Consider the following 19,112-nt stretch of genomic DNA (forward strand, 5'->3'; position numbering starts at 1 on the left):
TATTTTGCATTATTTTCACAGAGCATTAAAAGAATAGCAAAGAGATGGACTTCTCTGCTCTTTTAAGGACCACTTATTTTCCAAATCTGTTGTCCATTACATGAAATTATTAGTTTACAAGTACAGATAACATGTCCCTGGTTCTCTTTTTCCCAGAGTGACTGTTGGCCTGTGTTTGGCAGATGCTTTGAGTTCATTCTTGCTCTTTGAGTGAACAAGTAACTAATGTGTCTTCATATTTGTTCCGAGGAACTCTGGGGATCCTCAGGACCCTTCAGGGAATATGCAGGGTCCTCCCCTTTCCCACTTCATGTTTGCGTGAGGCCAGATTTTATTCATACATTTCAACCAAAGCAATATATAACAACAAGTCAAATATAGAGGCAGGTATGAAATCAAGATCTCTTCTATTAAGCTATAACCCATTTTCAAAATTTACAGAATTTTGAAAGAGATTTTCTTAAATGTAAAACAATACCACTTTTCCTCACCAAAAATTTTTTTGTTGTTGTTTGGAAAAAGAGTTATTTTTCATTAAAAAATATGTTATTTGTATTAATGTGTAATAGCTGCTAACTCATTTTTCATTATGAAGAAATTATAATGCCACACAGATTTGGATCACATTTGAAGATACCAATTTGTTTTAACAGACCAACCCTTAGGGTTTTCTGGGGGTACATAAAACTGAGATACTTTGACATAATAACATTTCAATTTTATTTCTAGTTCCGGCAGATTACTTTTAAAAAGCACTCCTTTCAATTCTGTTTATACTTTTCCCCCTTCTTCCTCAGGTTTGTTTAAGCATCTTAAATACATGGCATGGAAGACCAGAAGAGAAGTGGAATCCCCAGACCTCAAGCTTTTTGCAAGTAAACAAATTTCTCTTACAGTTTCACTTAGAAAATAAGGAACCATCTTGGTTTAAGAACATTTATTTTAGCGACCAAGAATAAACATAGTAAACCATAAAAAATAAAAAGCTAGATTGATAGGAAGTACATATTAAATAGCTTATAGGTGAGCAGTTAGTACAATGGAGTTATAGCTCATTTTGAGTTTAGAATCTTAAGTTAGGACATTAGAATTTTCTTTTTGTCAAAATTCCCTTTTAAAAAATCCCTAACTTGCCTTAAAGTACACTCTGGTGCAACAAGATCAGGCAAGACAGATTAGCCTTTTCCATCTCCCAGCCACTATAAGGCTCAAACTCAGGTGAGTAGAATTTAATAACTACTAGTGTTACATGTCTCTCCACACGTGATATGGTTCTTCTGTAATCTAGTTAATAATGGGACTCGGTGCTTCCCTGGTGGCGCAGTGGTTAAAAATCCACTTGCTAGTGCAGGCGACACGGGTTCGACCCCTGGTCCGGGAAGATCCCGCGTGCTGCAGAGCAATTAAGCCTGTACACTACAACTACTGAGCCTGTGCTCTAGAGCCCGTGGGCCACAACTACTGAGCCTGTGCTCCTAGAGCCCGTGCACTGCAACAAGAGAAGCCACCACAATGAGAAGCCCTCCCACCACAATGAAGAATAGCCCCCCACTTGCTGCAACTAGAGAAAGCCCGCATGCAACAACGAAGACCCAACACAGCCAAAAATAAAATAAATAAAATAAAAATAAAAAAAATAATGGGTCTCATCCGAGGTCTAGAAGTACTGTCCTGGAAGTCATAAAACTTGGGATTTGCCATTCTTATTTTGTAGAGCACTTAACACACATGTTTCATAGTCTTGAATTTTTTAAGTTAATTTTCACAAGCCATTTGAGTACATAAAATAAGATGTTATATAGTATCCCATCAAATTTTTTTTTGCTGATGCTTTATCTTAATAGTTCAGAATTCCAGCAAAGAGACAGACATATTAATAATAGGAATTAACTTTGTTGCTTGATCATTGAGGAAACAGAAATAAATCACAGTTGCTGCATAATAGTTTAAACTCACATTTGCAGTTTAGTGTTTATTTTAAGAAAGACCATCATAAATTATCCCGAGGTAAGCCTGTTAAAGTTGACCTACCTTGAAAGGATTTTTTTCCTACATTCTTATATTGAATTAAGTAAAAGAGATATGAAAAATCATTCTTTAGGATGTGACTTTTTTAGGTTCTCTGAAAAGACCTTGAAGCAGCCCCATGAATTAAATAGTACTGTAATATAAATTTTTCCTTTGTGCTAACATGGAGACTCAAGAAAAACAGAGATTATATGATCCATGCAAAGTAACTAAGGAAGTTATTAGAATGTTCCCCCAAGTAACTATAATACTTCTTCATTTGAGAAATGATTATGTAGGGGGAGGGATAAATTAGGAGTTTGGGATTAGCAGCTATAGGCTACTATATATAAAATAGATAAACAACAAGGTCCTACTGTATAGCACAGGGATCTATATTCAATATCTTGTAATAATCTATAATGGAAAAGAATATATGTATTCACTTTGCTGTACACCGGAAACTAACAAACACAACATTGTAAATCAGCTATACTTCAATTTAGAAAACTAAAAAAGAAATTGTCAATTCTAGTTCAAAAACCTTAAAATATTTTTCTACATGTATGTTACTCTTGTCAACAGAAACTATTTTTATGATGAGTTTTACTCTGAAAGGAAACTCAGAGATATCCTGTTTTTCATGAAGTAAATTAGACTTACCTGAGAAGTGGAATCAATTTTTGAAACTTTTGTTGGATTTATGTAGTTTTAAAAATAAATTTACAGTTTTCAAAGTTTTTTAATTTAAAATTGGATTTGCTTTTAACTTTTATGTTATCAGTATGTCTAATATATACCAGAAATCCTGTGAAATAAAGAAACTTATTCTGAAGTGTTTAAATTTTACAACTTTGAAACCTTACTACACATAAAGTATGATCTTTTCTGTATTTTCTCTTTAGGGTTTTTTGTCATATACATAGTTTACATAGTCATAATTAACATAGTAGATAATTATTTGTATATTGCTTTGTTCACCTAGCATTAGAGCCTATCCATCTTCCCAGTTTACAATTTTATAATTTGTAAATGCTATGTAATAATCTTTTGAGTTCATATAGTATAACTGAATGATTTCACCGCTGTTGACTAAATATTTCACTTTTACTATTTTAGTTTTACAAATAATACCATTATTATATGACTCTCTACATTTTAGATGGTTTACTGAATATAGATTTCCAGATCTGTGACAAAATTGACTTGAGCAAGAACAAGAGAGGTTATATCTTTTCTGTGGCAAGAGTGAATCGCCTTGTTTTGTCCAGATCTTAGGGGAAAACTTTCACTCTTTCCCCATTGAGTGTGATAATAGCTGTGGATTTTTCATAAATTCCCGTCATCATGTTGAGGACATTCCCCTCTACTAGTTTCTTGCGTATTTTTAACATGAACAGATGTTGGATTTTGTCAAATGCTTTTTCTGCATCTATTGAAATGATTGTATTATTCTTATTTTTTATTCTATTAATACGATATATTAATTTTTTGATATAAGCCAACTTTGCTTTCCTGGGATAAAGCTCAGTTGGTCATGGTGTGTAATTCTTTTTATATGTAACTGAATTGTTTGCTAGTGTGTGTATATATATATGTATATATGTGTGTGTGTGTGTGTATGTATCTATATATATATCTATATCTATATATATATATAGGTATATATATAGGCCATGCTGAGCGGCTTGCAGGATCTTAGTTCCCCAACCAGGGATTGAACCCTGGCCCAGGCAGTGAAAGCGCCGAGTCCTAACCACTGGACCACTAGGGAAGTCCCAGTTTGCTAGTATTTTTCTTGAGGATTTTTGTATCCATATTTCTAAGAAATATTGGCCTGTATTTTTTTGTGTGTTATACTACTTTATAAACATCATACTAGAAACAAATGCATCTAGGCAGGAACACATTGCCCTTTGTTGTTTATTAGATTTGTTCTTCAGAGGCAGACTACAGAGCCTTAGGAAAAATTACTTAATTTCTTTACTTTTTAAATTTTATTTATTCTTGGCTGTGTGGGGTCTTTGTTGCTGTGCACAGGCTTTCACTAGTTGTGACGAGCGGGAGCTACTCTTTGTTGTGGTGCGCAGGCTTCTCATTGCGGTGGCTTCTCTTGTTGCGGAACACAGGCTCTGGGTGCTCAGGCTTCAGTAGTTGTGGCACACAGGCTCAGTAGTTGTGGCTCGTGGGCTCTAGAGTGCAGGCTCAGTAGTTGTGGCGCACGGGCTTAGTTGCTCCGCAGCATGTGGGATCTTCCCGAACCAGGGCGCTCACCCGTGTCCCCTGCATTGGCAGATGGATTCTTAATCACTGTGCCACCAGGGAATTCCCATTTGTGACGGGTTTTTAATGTTGTTATAATCTACCTAAAATACATATTAATGCCTATGAATAGTTTGTTCCAGTTGGATGTTAATAAAGATGTCATGTGCAAGAGGAGTTAAACATATTTAATGTCACATAATCAACCATTTATAAATATATTTATAATATAATAATATATAAATACTACCATTTTTCTTAAAATGGAAAGTTCTGGAAATCAGCCTCTGATTATAGTTCTACTCAACAGCAGTATAATTTTCCGTAGAGGAGGATACTTACTATTTTGAAAGGCTAAAAGCATTTTTAACTAAGACTGTTTCTTTCCATTACCCTAAACAAGTTATTAGTTTGTATAATGTAGTTTCTTGTTGCAAATTAATATTTTGGATTGTATACTCTGTACTTTGCTGTGTTTGAAATATCTATAATAAAAATTTTTAACATACCAGACCAGGTTAAAGAATTAAATCTTCTGACAAGTTATAATTTGAAAATAAAGGCATTCATAGGAGTCAAGATTGCTGACTGGTTATGGCCTGGTAGGGTTAAAATTTTTGTTTGACACAGACAGTGAAAGGAAGCTGTTATATGGTTCTTGATTTAATCAGCCTCTGAATAAATTATAATGAGAACATCTTACAGTTTTGTGTGTGCTAACATAAAGCTAAAGAGGAGAGGGACTGTAAATTCAGCCTATGAATTAAAGCTTTTTTGACTCTTGACTTTATGAAAATGTCAAAGAACTGACTAAGAATCGGTGAACTTACACTATGGAATGAAAATATATTCTATTTATTATTAAGTATAACATATATATAGTATATTATGGTACGTAATAGATATTTTTCTGTTAATTACCAACTCGTTTTCAACTCATTCTAAGAAAACACTTTAGCCAGATGTGGCTATGATGAATGTTGGGTTTTTTTGGTTTGTTTGTTTTTTGGTTTGATCCAGGGAGCTCTTTTAATTAAGTTTTGTTGATCAAAATGGAACTCATGCTGACTGCTTTTTTGCATATCCCTATTACATTAAGTTAAAATATATTGTTTTTAGAGTAGAAGTGATTTTGTTTTGCATTTTGCTATCTTCTGGATGTATGCTGTCATTTTCACTCCATGAAAGAATAGCTATTGTGTATTAATTACACATATGAGCCCTACTGTTTTTTTTTTTTTTTTTTTTTTTTTGCGGTATGCGGGCCTCTCACTGTTGTGGCCTCCCCCGTTGCGGAGCACAGGCTCCGGATGCGCAGGCTCCGGACGCACAGGCTCAGCGGCCATGGCTCACGGGCCCAGCCGCTCCGCGGCATATGGGATCCTCCCAGACCGGGGCACGAACCCGTATCCCCTGCATCGGCAGGCGGACTCTCAACCACTTGCGCCACCAGGGAGGCCCGAGCCCTACTGTTTTACACCCCTCAACCCCTTATTTAATTCTCACAGTCATCCTATAATGTAAGTAGGTATTATTTCTATTTACAGATGACCAAAAAATGGATTCTGAGGGGATAAAGTTACTCTGCCTACCTTGGTCTCTCTGACTTCAAAATATAGTGTTTCTCAGAGTTAGATAAATCCTATTAATTTAGAATATTGAAAATCAAATCCTTTTAAAAAAGGGAAATCCTCTTCCCAAGGATTTATTTACTGGTTTTTCATGGGAGTGTTTTATGGGCTACAATAAAGTGTGCTGTGAAATAAAATGAGTAAGTAGGTCAGATAATTCAAAGCTCCAGAAATTCCATAAAATGAATATTTTGACTCCTAAATAGCTGAGTTCACCAAAGAAAAATAAAGTGGCATTTATATATTTCCTAAAGGGTACATGTTTAAAAAGTAAATAGAAGATGCCCATAAAAAGTAAATAATAATGTCACCCAGTGAGAAAAAAGCATGTGTTATAAATTATTCTTTGAATTTAATTCCAAGAAATATCGATCTCTGCTAATTTATTTGTTATCAAATGCAGATGTTATAGCTCAGTTTTTTTAGCAGACAATACTAAACTCAAATTTATTTCTCAAATGTAGTTTTCTTTGTTCTATACACAAAGCATCTATTTTTCATTTCCTGTATATAGTTTAGCTCTTTTAAAAAACCAGATGTGTTATGAATCTGAAGTAGTTTGTAAATTGTTTGAATCTCCAGCTGCTTGAGATTTATAAAACTATATTTTGTCTCAAAGGAGTTGAGGTTAAGTAAGTAACTGAATCCTATGTTACAAAATTTCTTTCTCCACCTTTGTAGATAATGGGAATATACCCTACTCGAATAAGAGGAAGATTATTTAAAAGGGAAAAGGAAAGGAACTAATAAATTTGCCCTGGAAGATTATTTCAGAAGTGTCAGATTTGAGTTGGGGGAAAGTATATAGCCAAGGGAAATCACTTTCCTTTAGTGATATATTTAGTTTCAGTAAGTTTAAAAATTATGAGATCTTTGCCTCAGAATTATACAGGTTAATTTTTTTTTTCTGTAGTTGACCTTGGCCTCAGTAACATGGTTAGTTCAGGTCATATTTAACTTTGTGTATTCATAAGTCATATATTTCAGGTTCAAGTTTTCCATTTTTAAAAATTTTTAAGAAAATATATCCCTTGACTTCTAAGGTGCATATCCTTGATGTTGTTTAATCATCTTTCCTAGTGAAAATGCAACTGCTGCTAATTGTTTTTCATTTATGAAGTGGGAAGATTATAGCTAATATTTTCCTGCCTCCAAAGATGTCATATTAGCCAGTTATATAAGTATATTAGCAAGCAGTACTATATTAACTAAGAGTGAACTCTCAATATTGGTTATATCTGGAGAAACAAACCGTCTGGTATTTAAGTAGGGGGTCAGAGGTGGTCTTAGAGCCATGTCATCTTGCCATTGAAAGCTGGTAATATTTTTGTGATACCATGAAAGTAAATTTTCCTAGGAATGAAAGTAAAGACTGTGTCATGTGTAGTTTTCCTCACAAGTGAGTATTGTTAGGAGTACATTGTTAGCTTTATGCCCTTTAAGAGTAAGGACAGTTCGAGCAAAATGATGTCTAAATTGGTATGGGATGTTTATAAGCAAGTGTTTTTTTTAGTAGTTTCAGGAAATAGGATCTTCATACCTATTTTTCTTTTTCAAGGATTCAAGAATATAAAACATATATATAAATATTATATAAGATTCTACTGTACCTATTTTAATTTTGCTCTAATAATAAAGTATTTCAATGTCAATTATTAACATCAATTTTATGGTGATAAAGTTATGTGGAAGCACATATTAAAAGACACTCCTAGTTGATAAAGTAAGGTATTAGTTTACTGGTAGTAAAAATGTCCTGTCATAACTATTCTTTATTTCTTTGGTCCTCAGGTGTTGGTGTCTGTTCAGTCCCTTATATTAGTAGCTGAGCCTTATTTTAATGAACCAGGATATGAACGGTCTAGAGGCACTCCCAGTGGCACACAGAGTTCTCGAGAATATGATGGAAACATTCGACAAGCAACGGTTAAGTGGGCAATGCTAGAACAAATCAGAAACCCTTCACCATGTTTTAAAGAGGTATGTTTAATAAAATTAATGAAATACTTTATTAAAGACATAATAGAATATAGTTTAGGTATTATACTTCCCTTTATATCTGTGGTATACTAAAGTTAACTCTTGTTTTTAGTCTTGAAAAACCAGTAATAATATAGTACAGATGAATTTTTTAAACCATTTACTTCCTAAAAGGCATCTGACTATATTTTTGGACAGTTTTATTAATTCTTTATTTTTCATGGCTACTGTTCTACTAGCATACTGTGCTAGTTATTATGTTAGTATATGCTAGAATATGTTACTAAAATATTCTTCATAAAAATACTTTTTTATTAGAGATTAAGATACTTTCTAATTGTCTTGCAAATAGAAACTTTGCCCTTATACTAATATCTGTGTGTGAAATTGAAGAAAAAGACATTTTCTTTTCTTTAGGAAAAGTTGAACTTAGTTTCTGAAACCAGTCTTGATACTGTCACGTGCTTTCATTTTACCACATCCTGAAGTGTGGCTCTTTTCCTGTACTTAGTTATCTCTTCTTAGTCTGCCTAAAATATGATTGTATTTTTCACTTGTCACATCAGATTACTTCATCACATCTTACTTTAACTCTGTCATGAAACATTTTTCTTTCCTAAATCGTTTCCCTTGATCATCAGTTTCTTACGTTGTGCTAGAAACACAACACTTTAGACAAAGAATTGGCATATTTACCTGATAGAAAATTGATCTTTAATACAGTTAAGCAAATATTATGTGTGAACTCTATGTAGCATCACACGCGAAACTCTCCTCATTAAGTAGTATCGATGAATATACTCTGAAGGAATGTAAAAACGTTTCTTCCTTTTGTTATTACTAAATGAATTTGCACTTTGAATGACATAGTTGGGTATTTTACTTTTGCAAAGGCTTGTATTCAAGGCTGTGGGTAATTGCTTTTCCTAATATTACAGGAAATACAAACATGCATTTCTTTGTACTCTTAAGCATAATGTTCTGTCCCTTTTCAAGTTTGGATTACTTACATTAAGTAATTCATTTGGCAGCTGTGTGGAATATCAGCTGTTACTAGGTACTGCTCTAAGGTACTCTGAACTCAAGGAAAAGTGAAAGTCAGTTCCTGCCCTTGATAAACTTATATTCCTCCTGTTTGTATCATAAATTAATTTCTTAGTGCCCTGAAGACTCAAATAATGTATCCAGATATGTAAACTACTTGACAAGTCTACTAGAATGTATAATAACCACCTCAAATTTAACACTGCAAAACTGCACTCTTGATTCTTCCTTCCTTTCTTCTCTCAGTAAAAGCACCATGGTCTAAACCCAAAACCCTAACCACGTGTGGCTTCATTCTTTTACTCACATACCACATTCAATCTGTTGACAAATTTCGTTCCACCATTCAAAGCATAATCAAAATTTGATAATAAAATATATTTTCGCTGTGACCAAAAAGGGCTTAATTTCCAAAATATACAAACAGCTCATACAACTCAATAACAAAAAAACAACCCAGTCAAAAAAATGGGCAGAAGACCTAAAGAGACATTTCTCTAAAGAAGACATAGAGATGGTCAATAAGCATATGAAAAGATGCTTAGCATTGCTAATTATTAGAGAAGTGCAAATCACATCTACAGTGAGGGAGGCTTCCCTGGTGGAGCAGTGGTTAAGAATCCGCCTGCCAATGCAGGGAACAGGGGTTCAAGCCCTGGTCCGGGAAGATCTCACATGTCGCGGAGCAACTAAGCCCGTGGGCCACAACTACCGAGCCTGCATTCTAGAGTCCGTGTGCCGCAACTACTGAGCCCACGTGCCACGACTACTGAAGCCCACACACCTAGAGCCCGTGCTCTGCAACAAGAGAAGCCACCGCAATGAGAAGCCCGTGCACCACAACAAAGAGTAGCCCCTGCTCGCCACAACTAGAGAAAGCCCGCACGCAGCAACGAAGACCCAACGCATCCAAAAATTAATAAATAAGTAAATTAATTAATTAAAAAAAAGAAAAACTACAGTGAGGTACCACCTCACACTGGTCAGAGTGGCCATCATCAAAAAATCTACAAGGCTTCCCCAGTGGCGCAGTGGTTGAGAATCCACCTGCCAATTCAGGGGACACAGGTTTGATCCCTGGTCCGGGAAGATCCCACATGCCATGGAGCAACTAAGCTCGTGTGCCACAACTACTGAGCCTGTGCTCTAGAGCCTGTGAGCCACAACTACTGAACCCACGTGCCGCAACTACTGAAGCCTGCATGCCTAGAGCCCATGCTTCACAATGAGATAAGCCACCGCAATGAGAAGCTCGTGCACCGCAACGAAGAGTAGTGCCCGCTCACCACAACTAGAGAAAGCCCTGCGCACAGCAACAAAGACCCAACACAGCCAAAAATAAATAAATTAATTAAAAAAAATAAAGATACATGCACCCCGATGTTCATGGCCACACTATTTACAATAGCCAAGACATGGAAGCAACCTGAATGTCCATTGATAGATGAATGGATAAAGGTGTGGTATATATGCAATGGAATACTACTCATCCATAAAAAAATGAAATAATGCCATTTGCAGCAACAAGGATGGACCTAGAGATTATCATACTAAGTGAAGTAAGTCAGACAGAGAAAGACAAATACCGTATGATATCACTTATATGTGGAATCTAATTGAACTTAAATCTAAAATGAACTTATTTACAGAACAGAAACAGACTCGCAGACACAGAAAACAAACTTATGGTTACCAAAGGGGAAAGGAGGTGGGGGAGGGATAAAGTAGGAGTTTGGAATTAGCAAATACAAACTACTGTATATAAAATAGATAAACAAGGTTCTACTGTATAGTACAGGGAACTATATTCAATGTTCTGTAATAAATCATAATGGAAAAGAATATGTATGTATATGTATAACTGAATTACTTTGCTATATCCAGAAACGGACACAACATTGTAAATCAACTATACTTCAATTAATTAATTAATTAATTCATTGCCATGGCCAGCCTATTTCAGGCTCCCATTACCGGGACTTCCCTGGTGGTGCAGTGATTAAGACTCTGCGCTGCCAATGCGGGGGGCCCAGGTTTGACCCCTGGTCACGGAACTAGATCCCACATGCATGCTGCAACTAAGGAGCCGGCAAGCCACAGCTAAGGAGCCCGCCTGCCGCAACTAAGACCCAGTGCAGGGACTTCCCTGGGTTAAGAATCTGCCTGCCAACACGGGACACGGTTTCGATCCCTGGTCCGGGAAGATCCCATAAGCTAGTGGAGCAGCTAAGCCCATGCGCCACAACTACTGAGCCTGCACTCTAGAGCCTGCGAGCCACAACTACTGAGCCCGCATGCCACGACTACTGAAGCCCACGTGCCTAAAACCCATGCTCCGCAACAAGAGGAGCCACCACAATGAGAAGCCCGTGCACCACAACGAAGAGGAGCCCCTGCTCTCCACAACTAGAGAAAGCCCGTGCGCAACAACGAAGGCCCAACGCAGCCAAAAGTAAATAAATTAATTTATTTATTTAAAAAAAAAACCTGGCGCAACCAAACAAATAAATAAATATTTTTTAAAAACCAAACAAAAAATCAAGCTACCATTACCTATTGCTTGAATTGTTGAAGTAGTTTTCTGATTTCGCTGCTTCCACTTTGTCCTACAATGGTTCCCCACGCATAATCAGATCATCTCACTCCATTGACTTCCCATTAATTGAAGATGAAAACACAGAGTCCTTACCATAGCCTTCAAAGCTCTACATTGTCTGGCTCCTGTCTACCTATCCTTCAGCATCTCTAAGAGTTCAAAGGCTTTTGATACCAAATGTTAGGTTGTGGAACAACTGGAGCTCTGATATATCAATACTTTCTAACATATCAATACTTTCAGGTAATAAGCCTAATATATGCCTTATGACTAGCAATTCCATTCCTTGGTATATGCTCAATAGCAGTTGTGTACATATTGGGTGTAGAGAATGTTTATAACATTGCCAAAAATTGGAAACAGTCTGATCAGCAGAATGAATGGAGAAATCACGGAATTTTCATAAAGTGGAATACAGCAGTGTAAATGAGTGAACTCCTGCACACATTAAGATAGACAAATATCATAAACACAATAAAGAGCATAAGAAGCCAGGCACAAGAGTACTTTCTATATGATTCTATTTATAAAAAGTTCAAAACTGAGTTAAACTCATACTTAAAGAAGTTAGTATAGTGAATACTTTTCGATGAGGGTTAATGGTAAGAAGTAGCACAAGGGGGTCTTCCGGCGTGCTTGGTAATGTTCTGTTTCTTATCTAAGTAGAGGTTGTTTTCTTGTGATCACTGTGGGAAAATGCGTTCATTTACACACATGATTTGGGCACTTTTCTGTATATGTTAAACGTCAGTTTTTAAATGTTTTCAAAGAAATTTGTTAAGTGTACACGGTCAGTGTAATTTGTTGGTTCATGCTTAAAGTTTTGTTTTGTTTTCTGGAAGAATAAAGTGCTAACACGGGACTCAGAGTGGGGACATGACTTTCACAAAAAGGAAATAAGTATAATTTGAAACAATAATTCTTTCTCATCTTTTAGAACCTAGCTCACATTAAAGGGGTACCCCTTGTCCATGAATGCTTTTCTAATTTTCCCAATCAGTTGTAGCCTGCTACTTTTTTAATTTCATGGGATTTGTTTTTGTTTCTTATTGTTGTTGTTTTGTATTTTTCAAAGCGTATCTTTTTCTTGTGCACTCATCTCCCATCTTATTCTGTGGTTACCATGGTTCTTCGTATCAGGTGGTTTCGTACTCATTTTTGTATCCCTGTACGTATCAAACTCAATAACTTATTGGTGTTTTACGTCCATTCCCAGTTTTTCCTAATGATTTTTCCCTTGTAGGTATTATTGCCTTTTCTTTAGAGGAGACAAGCTCATTGGGCAACGTAGTAAGTAGCTCACCCAGAATACAGAATAATAATTCCAAAATAATCTATTTTCTAGCTTAAATTTGTCAAAAATAGACTTTTACTACATACACAGAAATTTTACTCAGTTTTTCAGAGAAAGAATTTCAAAAATCTGAAATATAAAGCACATTTATCACAAGGAGTTAAACGTCATAAAATAAAATCTTGTTCATAAGTTAACCAGAAGACAAAATTAAGAGAGTAATAATATTGCCTATTTTGGGCTATGTTCTGATTTCTGTGCGAATGCCTGTGATTGAGAATCTCTTTACTCATCTAAATGTTCTTTGAGTTCTCTTTGAAAGATAGAAATTGACAGTTTTTCTGTTGTCAATACTTTTTCTCCTGGTTATTCATTTATTTACATTTGCCTTCTGACTCTGTTGTTTTATAGATGTCTTATGTTCTCTGGATAGGATTAACTACTGAAATGTCTGAGTGGGATTGGGCATTATTTTCTGCTTATAGAACTGGGTATTTCAACACAAGTCATCTGATGTCATAATCCTGATTCTTTCCTGTTAATAATGTAGAGTGTTCACCACATTGAGTTTTGTGGAGAGAAAAAAAATGCCATGTCTTTTAAATTTCATGTTTTTGTAATGCCACATACTTTGTCTTTTAAATTTTGACCCGATCACATTTTGTTCTCTTACTTGGTTTATTCTTAAGGTTATACATAAACATTTTTACTTGAAAAGAGCTGAGATCATGGCCCAGTGTGAGGAGTGGATTGCAGACATCCAGCAGCACAGCAGTGATAAGCGCGTAGGCAGGACCATGTCTCACCATGCAGCAGCTCTCAAGGTGAGTAACCCTCCCTAACAGGAGCCTTGTCGGTGGCTTTAAAAGAAGAGTTGTATATTCACTGACAGAACCGTGATGACCGCTAGAAAGAAACATTAAATTTATTAAGTTCAGAGGTTACCCAGAAGTCTATAGAAAAGATACATTCCTTTTGACAATGAAGTGACAGTTCCTAAAATTAAAAATGAGTATAGGGACTGAGCCAACAGAGTTTCATAGAGTTGTTTGACAATGATGGCAACAAAATGTGCTCCATGACAGTTTGCATTAGCTTTTCCCTGAGCCTCTTACCTTCCAGAATTTTATTACTTGGAGTAATGAGGGAGATGGTAGCTACAGAGCCTCCAACAGCTGATTGGTGTGGAAGTGTCTGTGATACAATCCTGTTTTGGGGGAGGTGAGCTGTTGTTTTCAACTAGGGCGTTCACAGAATGGAAATGCAGTACATGATGGTTTTGGGGATTTTTTTTTTTTTTTTATGTGGGAATCATACCTTCAAAGGCCACCCTTTTTCCCCTGCCTTGGGAGATACCTGTCTTTACTCACCTCTGTTGCTTTTATCCTCCACTGATTATGGTCATCTCTACTGGCTCCTTTCCTTCTAACTTTAAAAGTATCTTCACTTGAAATGATTAGATGATAATGATAAGGATTTATTAGGTTTTTTTATTGGTGAATTTTTTTAATGTCCCTATTTTTCAGGTTACATACAGAAATATTTATGAATGTAAAACCATACAATATCTGGGGTTTGCTTCAAAACAAAATGAGAAAAGTGGTGGTATTATAGATGAAAGAAGACTAGCTCTGAGCTGATAAATGTTGAAGCTCGGTGATAGATTCATGGGTATTTATTTTATATTCTGCTTACTTCTGTATATGTTTGAGATTTTCCATTATAAAAACCTTTAAAAAGAAAAATTTTTTTCTCCTTAACATTTGCATCCCCTTAAGCTAGTTTTATTTTGCCCCTGTAATTATAAAAATGTTTCTCTCCTTTTACTACAAAAACTAGAGCTGTTAACACTTTTGCCTCCATTTTTAAATAACCCTCTCACCAATCAACGTTTTGCAGTTGAATTTCCATTCTACGGAAGTTACCCACTATCCAGTTCTCAAAGTGACCCTGGCTCTGCTCTCTACACACCTCTGTCCCCTCCGTGCATCTCTCTCCCCTCCAGGCCTTTACAGATGCTTACTTTTGCCTGCTCTACTGGCTCACTTCTGTTCAGTTTTCAGCTTAAATTTCACTTCGTGGAAACTTGCCTTGACTTTTAAATTAGATGATTTCAGTATAATCTCTAGTAACACTGTTGCCTACTTAATAAAAACAGTCCTAACACTGGTCTAATGTTCCTTTTTTCTCTGTACTTCTCATCTGTGGGCTATCTTGGCTCCTCTTCTCACACTCTTAATTCTTTCAGCTTGTTTTTTCTTTCCCCTTCTCCTGAATGATTGTGTACCCGAAGCCTTCCTATTTGGCCCTTAGGACTATTTTATTCTCTTTCTCTATCATTGTATCTATACCCCTGACATTGGCCATTTTCTCTTTAAAAGTGACTTTGCAAACTGTTGTCTGCTCTTAGCTTTCTCAGAGTCATATTACTGGCATTTTTACTTGGATGCCCTGTCATCACTCTTCATTGAAGATCTAAAAAAGAGAACTTATCTTTCTTTCAATCAAATTTTATAACTTTCTGTATTTTCTTAATTTTAAACAACTTTTCTCTGTCTTAAAATCTTCAGATTTTATTTCACTCCCGCTTCATCTAGTATACTTATCTGGTCAGTGCTAGGTCCTATCAGTGCTGCCTTCATACAGGGATTCTCCTCCCCATTATTCTCCTCAGTTCCTATAGCTCAATCGTTTAGATATATCTTTCCCTTACACAAAACCTCAGTGGCTAAAGTCCAGCTTCTTTTGCTTTGTTATTTCAGTCACTGTCTTGTTTTTATCTCAAATTCTTTTTTTTTTTTTTTTTGCGGTACGCAGGCCTCTCACTGTTGTGGCCTCTCCCGTTGCGGAGCACAGGCTCCGGACGCGCAGGCTCAGCGGCCATGGCTCACGGGCCCAGCCGCTCCGCGGCATGTGGGATCTTCCCGGACCGGGGCACGAACCTGTGTCCCCTGCATCGGCAGGCGGGCTCTCAACCACTGCGCCACCAGGGAAGCCGTATCTCAAATTCTTATTCTTTGTTTCTGTAATGCCCTGATTTGGAAATCTCTATCCTGAATCAGTCCAAATTTATATCATCTCAGGTATACTTTTGCTGCTGAGTGCTACTTGAGAAAAGTATGCAGCTGTTCAGTTTAATTTCGAAATAAAGGCATAGTATTCCCACCTCAACTGGGCCTTCATAATTGTCCTTTTTTTTTTTCTTCCCTAGTTAGTGCTTTCTTCTGTTGTCCATGGTGGAAGGGAAATTGGGGCTAGAAAAATTTCGAGTTACCAGTATGTAAATATACTTTGAAACCTTAAAAATGGCTGCAAATGTGGTGTTGTCTTATCTTGCTTATATGTCTTCTACTTCTAACCAGAGTTTAGGCTCTGTAAAATCAGAGATCATATAGTTGGTCCTCCATATCCACAGGGGATTGGTTCCAGGATCCCCTGCAAATACCAAAATCCACAGATGCTCCAGTCCCTTAGATAAAATGGCCTAGTACAGTCAGCTCTTTTTATCCAGCTGTGTCCTCCTTATTTTACACATTGCTTTTACATTGTTACTGTTGAGCACAGTGCCTTGTTCTATAAATGCTGGTTGATTTTCAAAGTCAGCTATTGACACAACTAATTTTCAAAGCCCTTGGTATGAGATTTGAGGTCATTTCTCTCCCACTAGAAATTTATAAACTAAAACTTAATGTTTGTAAACAACCAACCACTCTCTGTTAACATCTCTGTATCCTTCCCTGAATGGCAGTATGGGGTAATACAAAGTTATATACTCTCTCTAGATCTTCTTTTTCATTTGCTTACATTTTTAAAAATTTTTATGATTAAATTATTTATAAGGTGTAAGCCAAGCATTACATGAGGCAATGAGTATGAAACATTTCAAACGTTTTACATAGGGCCTAGTTTTTATTCACTAAAATAACAGTGGTTTTATTTTATTTTATTTATTTATTTATTTATTTTGCGGTTCGCGGGCCTCTCACTGCTGTGGCCTCTCCCGTTGCGGAGCACAGGCTCCGGACGCGCAGGCTCAGCGGCCATGGCTCACAGGCCCAGCCGCTCCGCGGCATGTGGGATCCTCCCAGACCGGGGCACGAACCCGTGTCCCCTGCATCGGCAGGCGGACTCTCAACCACTGCGCCACCAGGGAAGCCCCGGTTTTATTTTAATTTATAGACTGTCTCTCAAAAATTTTAGTCAGAGGCAGCATGTATTACAAGTCAAGATGTTATTCTCTTTAAAACTATATATGGCAAATGACTGGTGTCCTCTAAGTCATTAGTAATGCTGTTTTTGTCACAGGTGTTGGGGCATTGGTAGGGTCTGTGGGCGTGCTACTCAGTACTCAGGGCTTATCAGCAGCATCAGTTACTTTGAGGTTAGACATTTGTGCCAACTTTGTTCACTGCCTGTTAGAGCAGCTAGCTTAAGGAAGGTCTTAATAAATATTTCTAGACCTAATGCTTTGGGTTTTGTTTTGAACTCAACTCTTCCCTCCAGTGATGTTGTGCTAGTATCCCAGGGTTTACAATTCTAACATCACTCATTTTCCCCTGCGTAGCGTCACACAGCTCAGCTCCGAGAAGAGCTGCTGAAACTTCCCTGTCCTGAAGACTTGGACCCTGATGCCGATGATGCCTCGGAAATGTGCAGTGCCACAGCGGGTGCTGAGGAGACTCTAATGCATGATCAGGTCAAACCCAGCAGCAGTAAAGAACTCCCCAGTGACTTCAAATTGTGAGCTGCATTGATATGGACTTCATAGACGCAGAGGCTTTGAAGCACAAGCCAAATATGTCAATATTTGTATGTAAGAAACTAATTATGTAATAGGTAATGAAACTGAAACTATACTACACCCTTAAGGAGATCCGGTTTAATTCAAGGTGATCTTTTATTTACCTGTACAAGAGTGTAAACTTTTTTGTGCTTTTATTTTTCACTTGTGAGAACCACTGATTGGTATGTTCAACAAATTTGTGTATACAAAGAAATGGATAAATCACTGATTATATAAGGGAAACTACCTTAGGAAAGAATGTTTACTGAATTTTTTTTTTTTTTTTTTACTGTAGAGTGAAGGGTTGTTAACAAAGAATATATATTGATCATTCTTACAACTACTATTTAAAGTCAGCAACTTTTCACTGAATTTGATAGATTTTATGTTTGGCCATATCTTCATGCTCATATTTGATTTCTGAAGACCTCCTACATACACTTCAATAAAAGTTAAATGGACATACTCCCTCTTTTTTGATTTACTGGTACATTTTTTAAATGATAAATCTGCCATAAAATGCATTATAGCTGGAGACTTGCACTTGTATGGATGAATTTATTACATTCAACGTATTTAATTTTATGCTTTCTAAAATTCTAAGATGCAGAAAAATAAATGAACTTGATTTTATTCTATGCCAATATTGGGCCTGTGAATGTATCTATTATTTGAAATTAAGTATATGGAGAGGAATGGTCAATTTGAAAAGTCACTCTAAACTGAGTTTTTCCTAAAGGGCTCCTTTCTTCCTGGACTATCTGGTTTTATTACTAACGTCACATGTATGTGTTAAACATTGAGGCTCTGTAGAGCAGAGAGGATGTACCTCTCTGGTGCTGTTACAGTACATTCTGTACTTGCCATATAGGCTCATTTTCATGCAAATTCTTCCTAGAGCCAAATAAATAAAGACTTAGGTGTATTGGTATGTCTTGTTTCTAAAACAGTTTGCCATGGTGTGAAATGCTATTTCTACAAAGAATTGGACACTTTCAAGAGCTACTCACGAGAAAGGGAAGGCTATTTTTTCAAAACCCGTTATCACAAAGGAAGAGCTAAGGTGATTCTTGATAGAGTTTATATAAAATAAACTGGTGTGTGGAAACCCTGAATCTGGAGCTGACCTGAAGGAGAAGCTCTATCCTGAGCAGTGAGTTACTCTCTGAAGGAAAAGGGGAACTAGGGATCGTGATACTCTCTCAACAAGGTACAGAGCTCCTTAAAGTGAATAAAGTGTGTGACCAGGAAATCAAAGGTTCCAAAACACACAGCATTAGGTCTAGTGGGTGATGAGTTACACAAGCATGACAAAATCGAGTCAGTTTATGAGAAAGCAGAGTCAATTAAATGTTGCTCACAGACCTGCTATCTTATATCTCAGTATAAAATTAGCAGCAATAAGTAGTAAAAGGACAGTCATCAATCCTCTAGGCCTTTTGTTTCTCGGTCTGTCAGGGTCCTGTCAGGGATAGATGATAAAATCTTCAAGTATATTGTTTACCTCCAATTTGG

The 19,112-nt window shown here is 36.6% G+C and overlaps 1 protein-coding gene across 5 annotated transcripts in view; it reads left to right on the plus strand.

The window, feature by feature from the left end:
* The window catches only part of BIRC6 (baculoviral IAP repeat containing 6), a 230,976-nt gene extending 212,462 nt beyond the window's left edge, over nt 1–18,514 (plus strand). For all 5 annotated transcript variants that reach the window (XM_060117774.1, XM_060117775.1, XM_060117778.1 and 2 more), the window contains 4 exons: nt 798–875; nt 7,692–7,880; nt 13,504–13,638; nt 17,379–18,514. In XM_060117774.1, coding sequence (XP_059973757.1) covers nt 798–875; nt 7,692–7,880; nt 13,504–13,638; nt 17,379–17,558 — 582 coding nt within the window. In that variant the 3' untranslated portion in view covers nt 17,559–18,514. The remainder of the gene's footprint in view (nt 1–797; nt 876–7,691; nt 7,881–13,503; nt 13,639–17,378) is intronic.
* The last annotated feature ends 598 nt before the right edge of the window (nt 18,515–19,112 follow it).

Source organism: Mesoplodon densirostris, chromosome 14, assembly GCF_025265405.1.
Source record: "Mesoplodon densirostris isolate mMesDen1 chromosome 14, mMesDen1 primary haplotype, whole genome shotgun sequence".
NCBI lineage: Eukaryota > Metazoa > Chordata > Mammalia > Artiodactyla > Ziphiidae > Mesoplodon > Mesoplodon densirostris.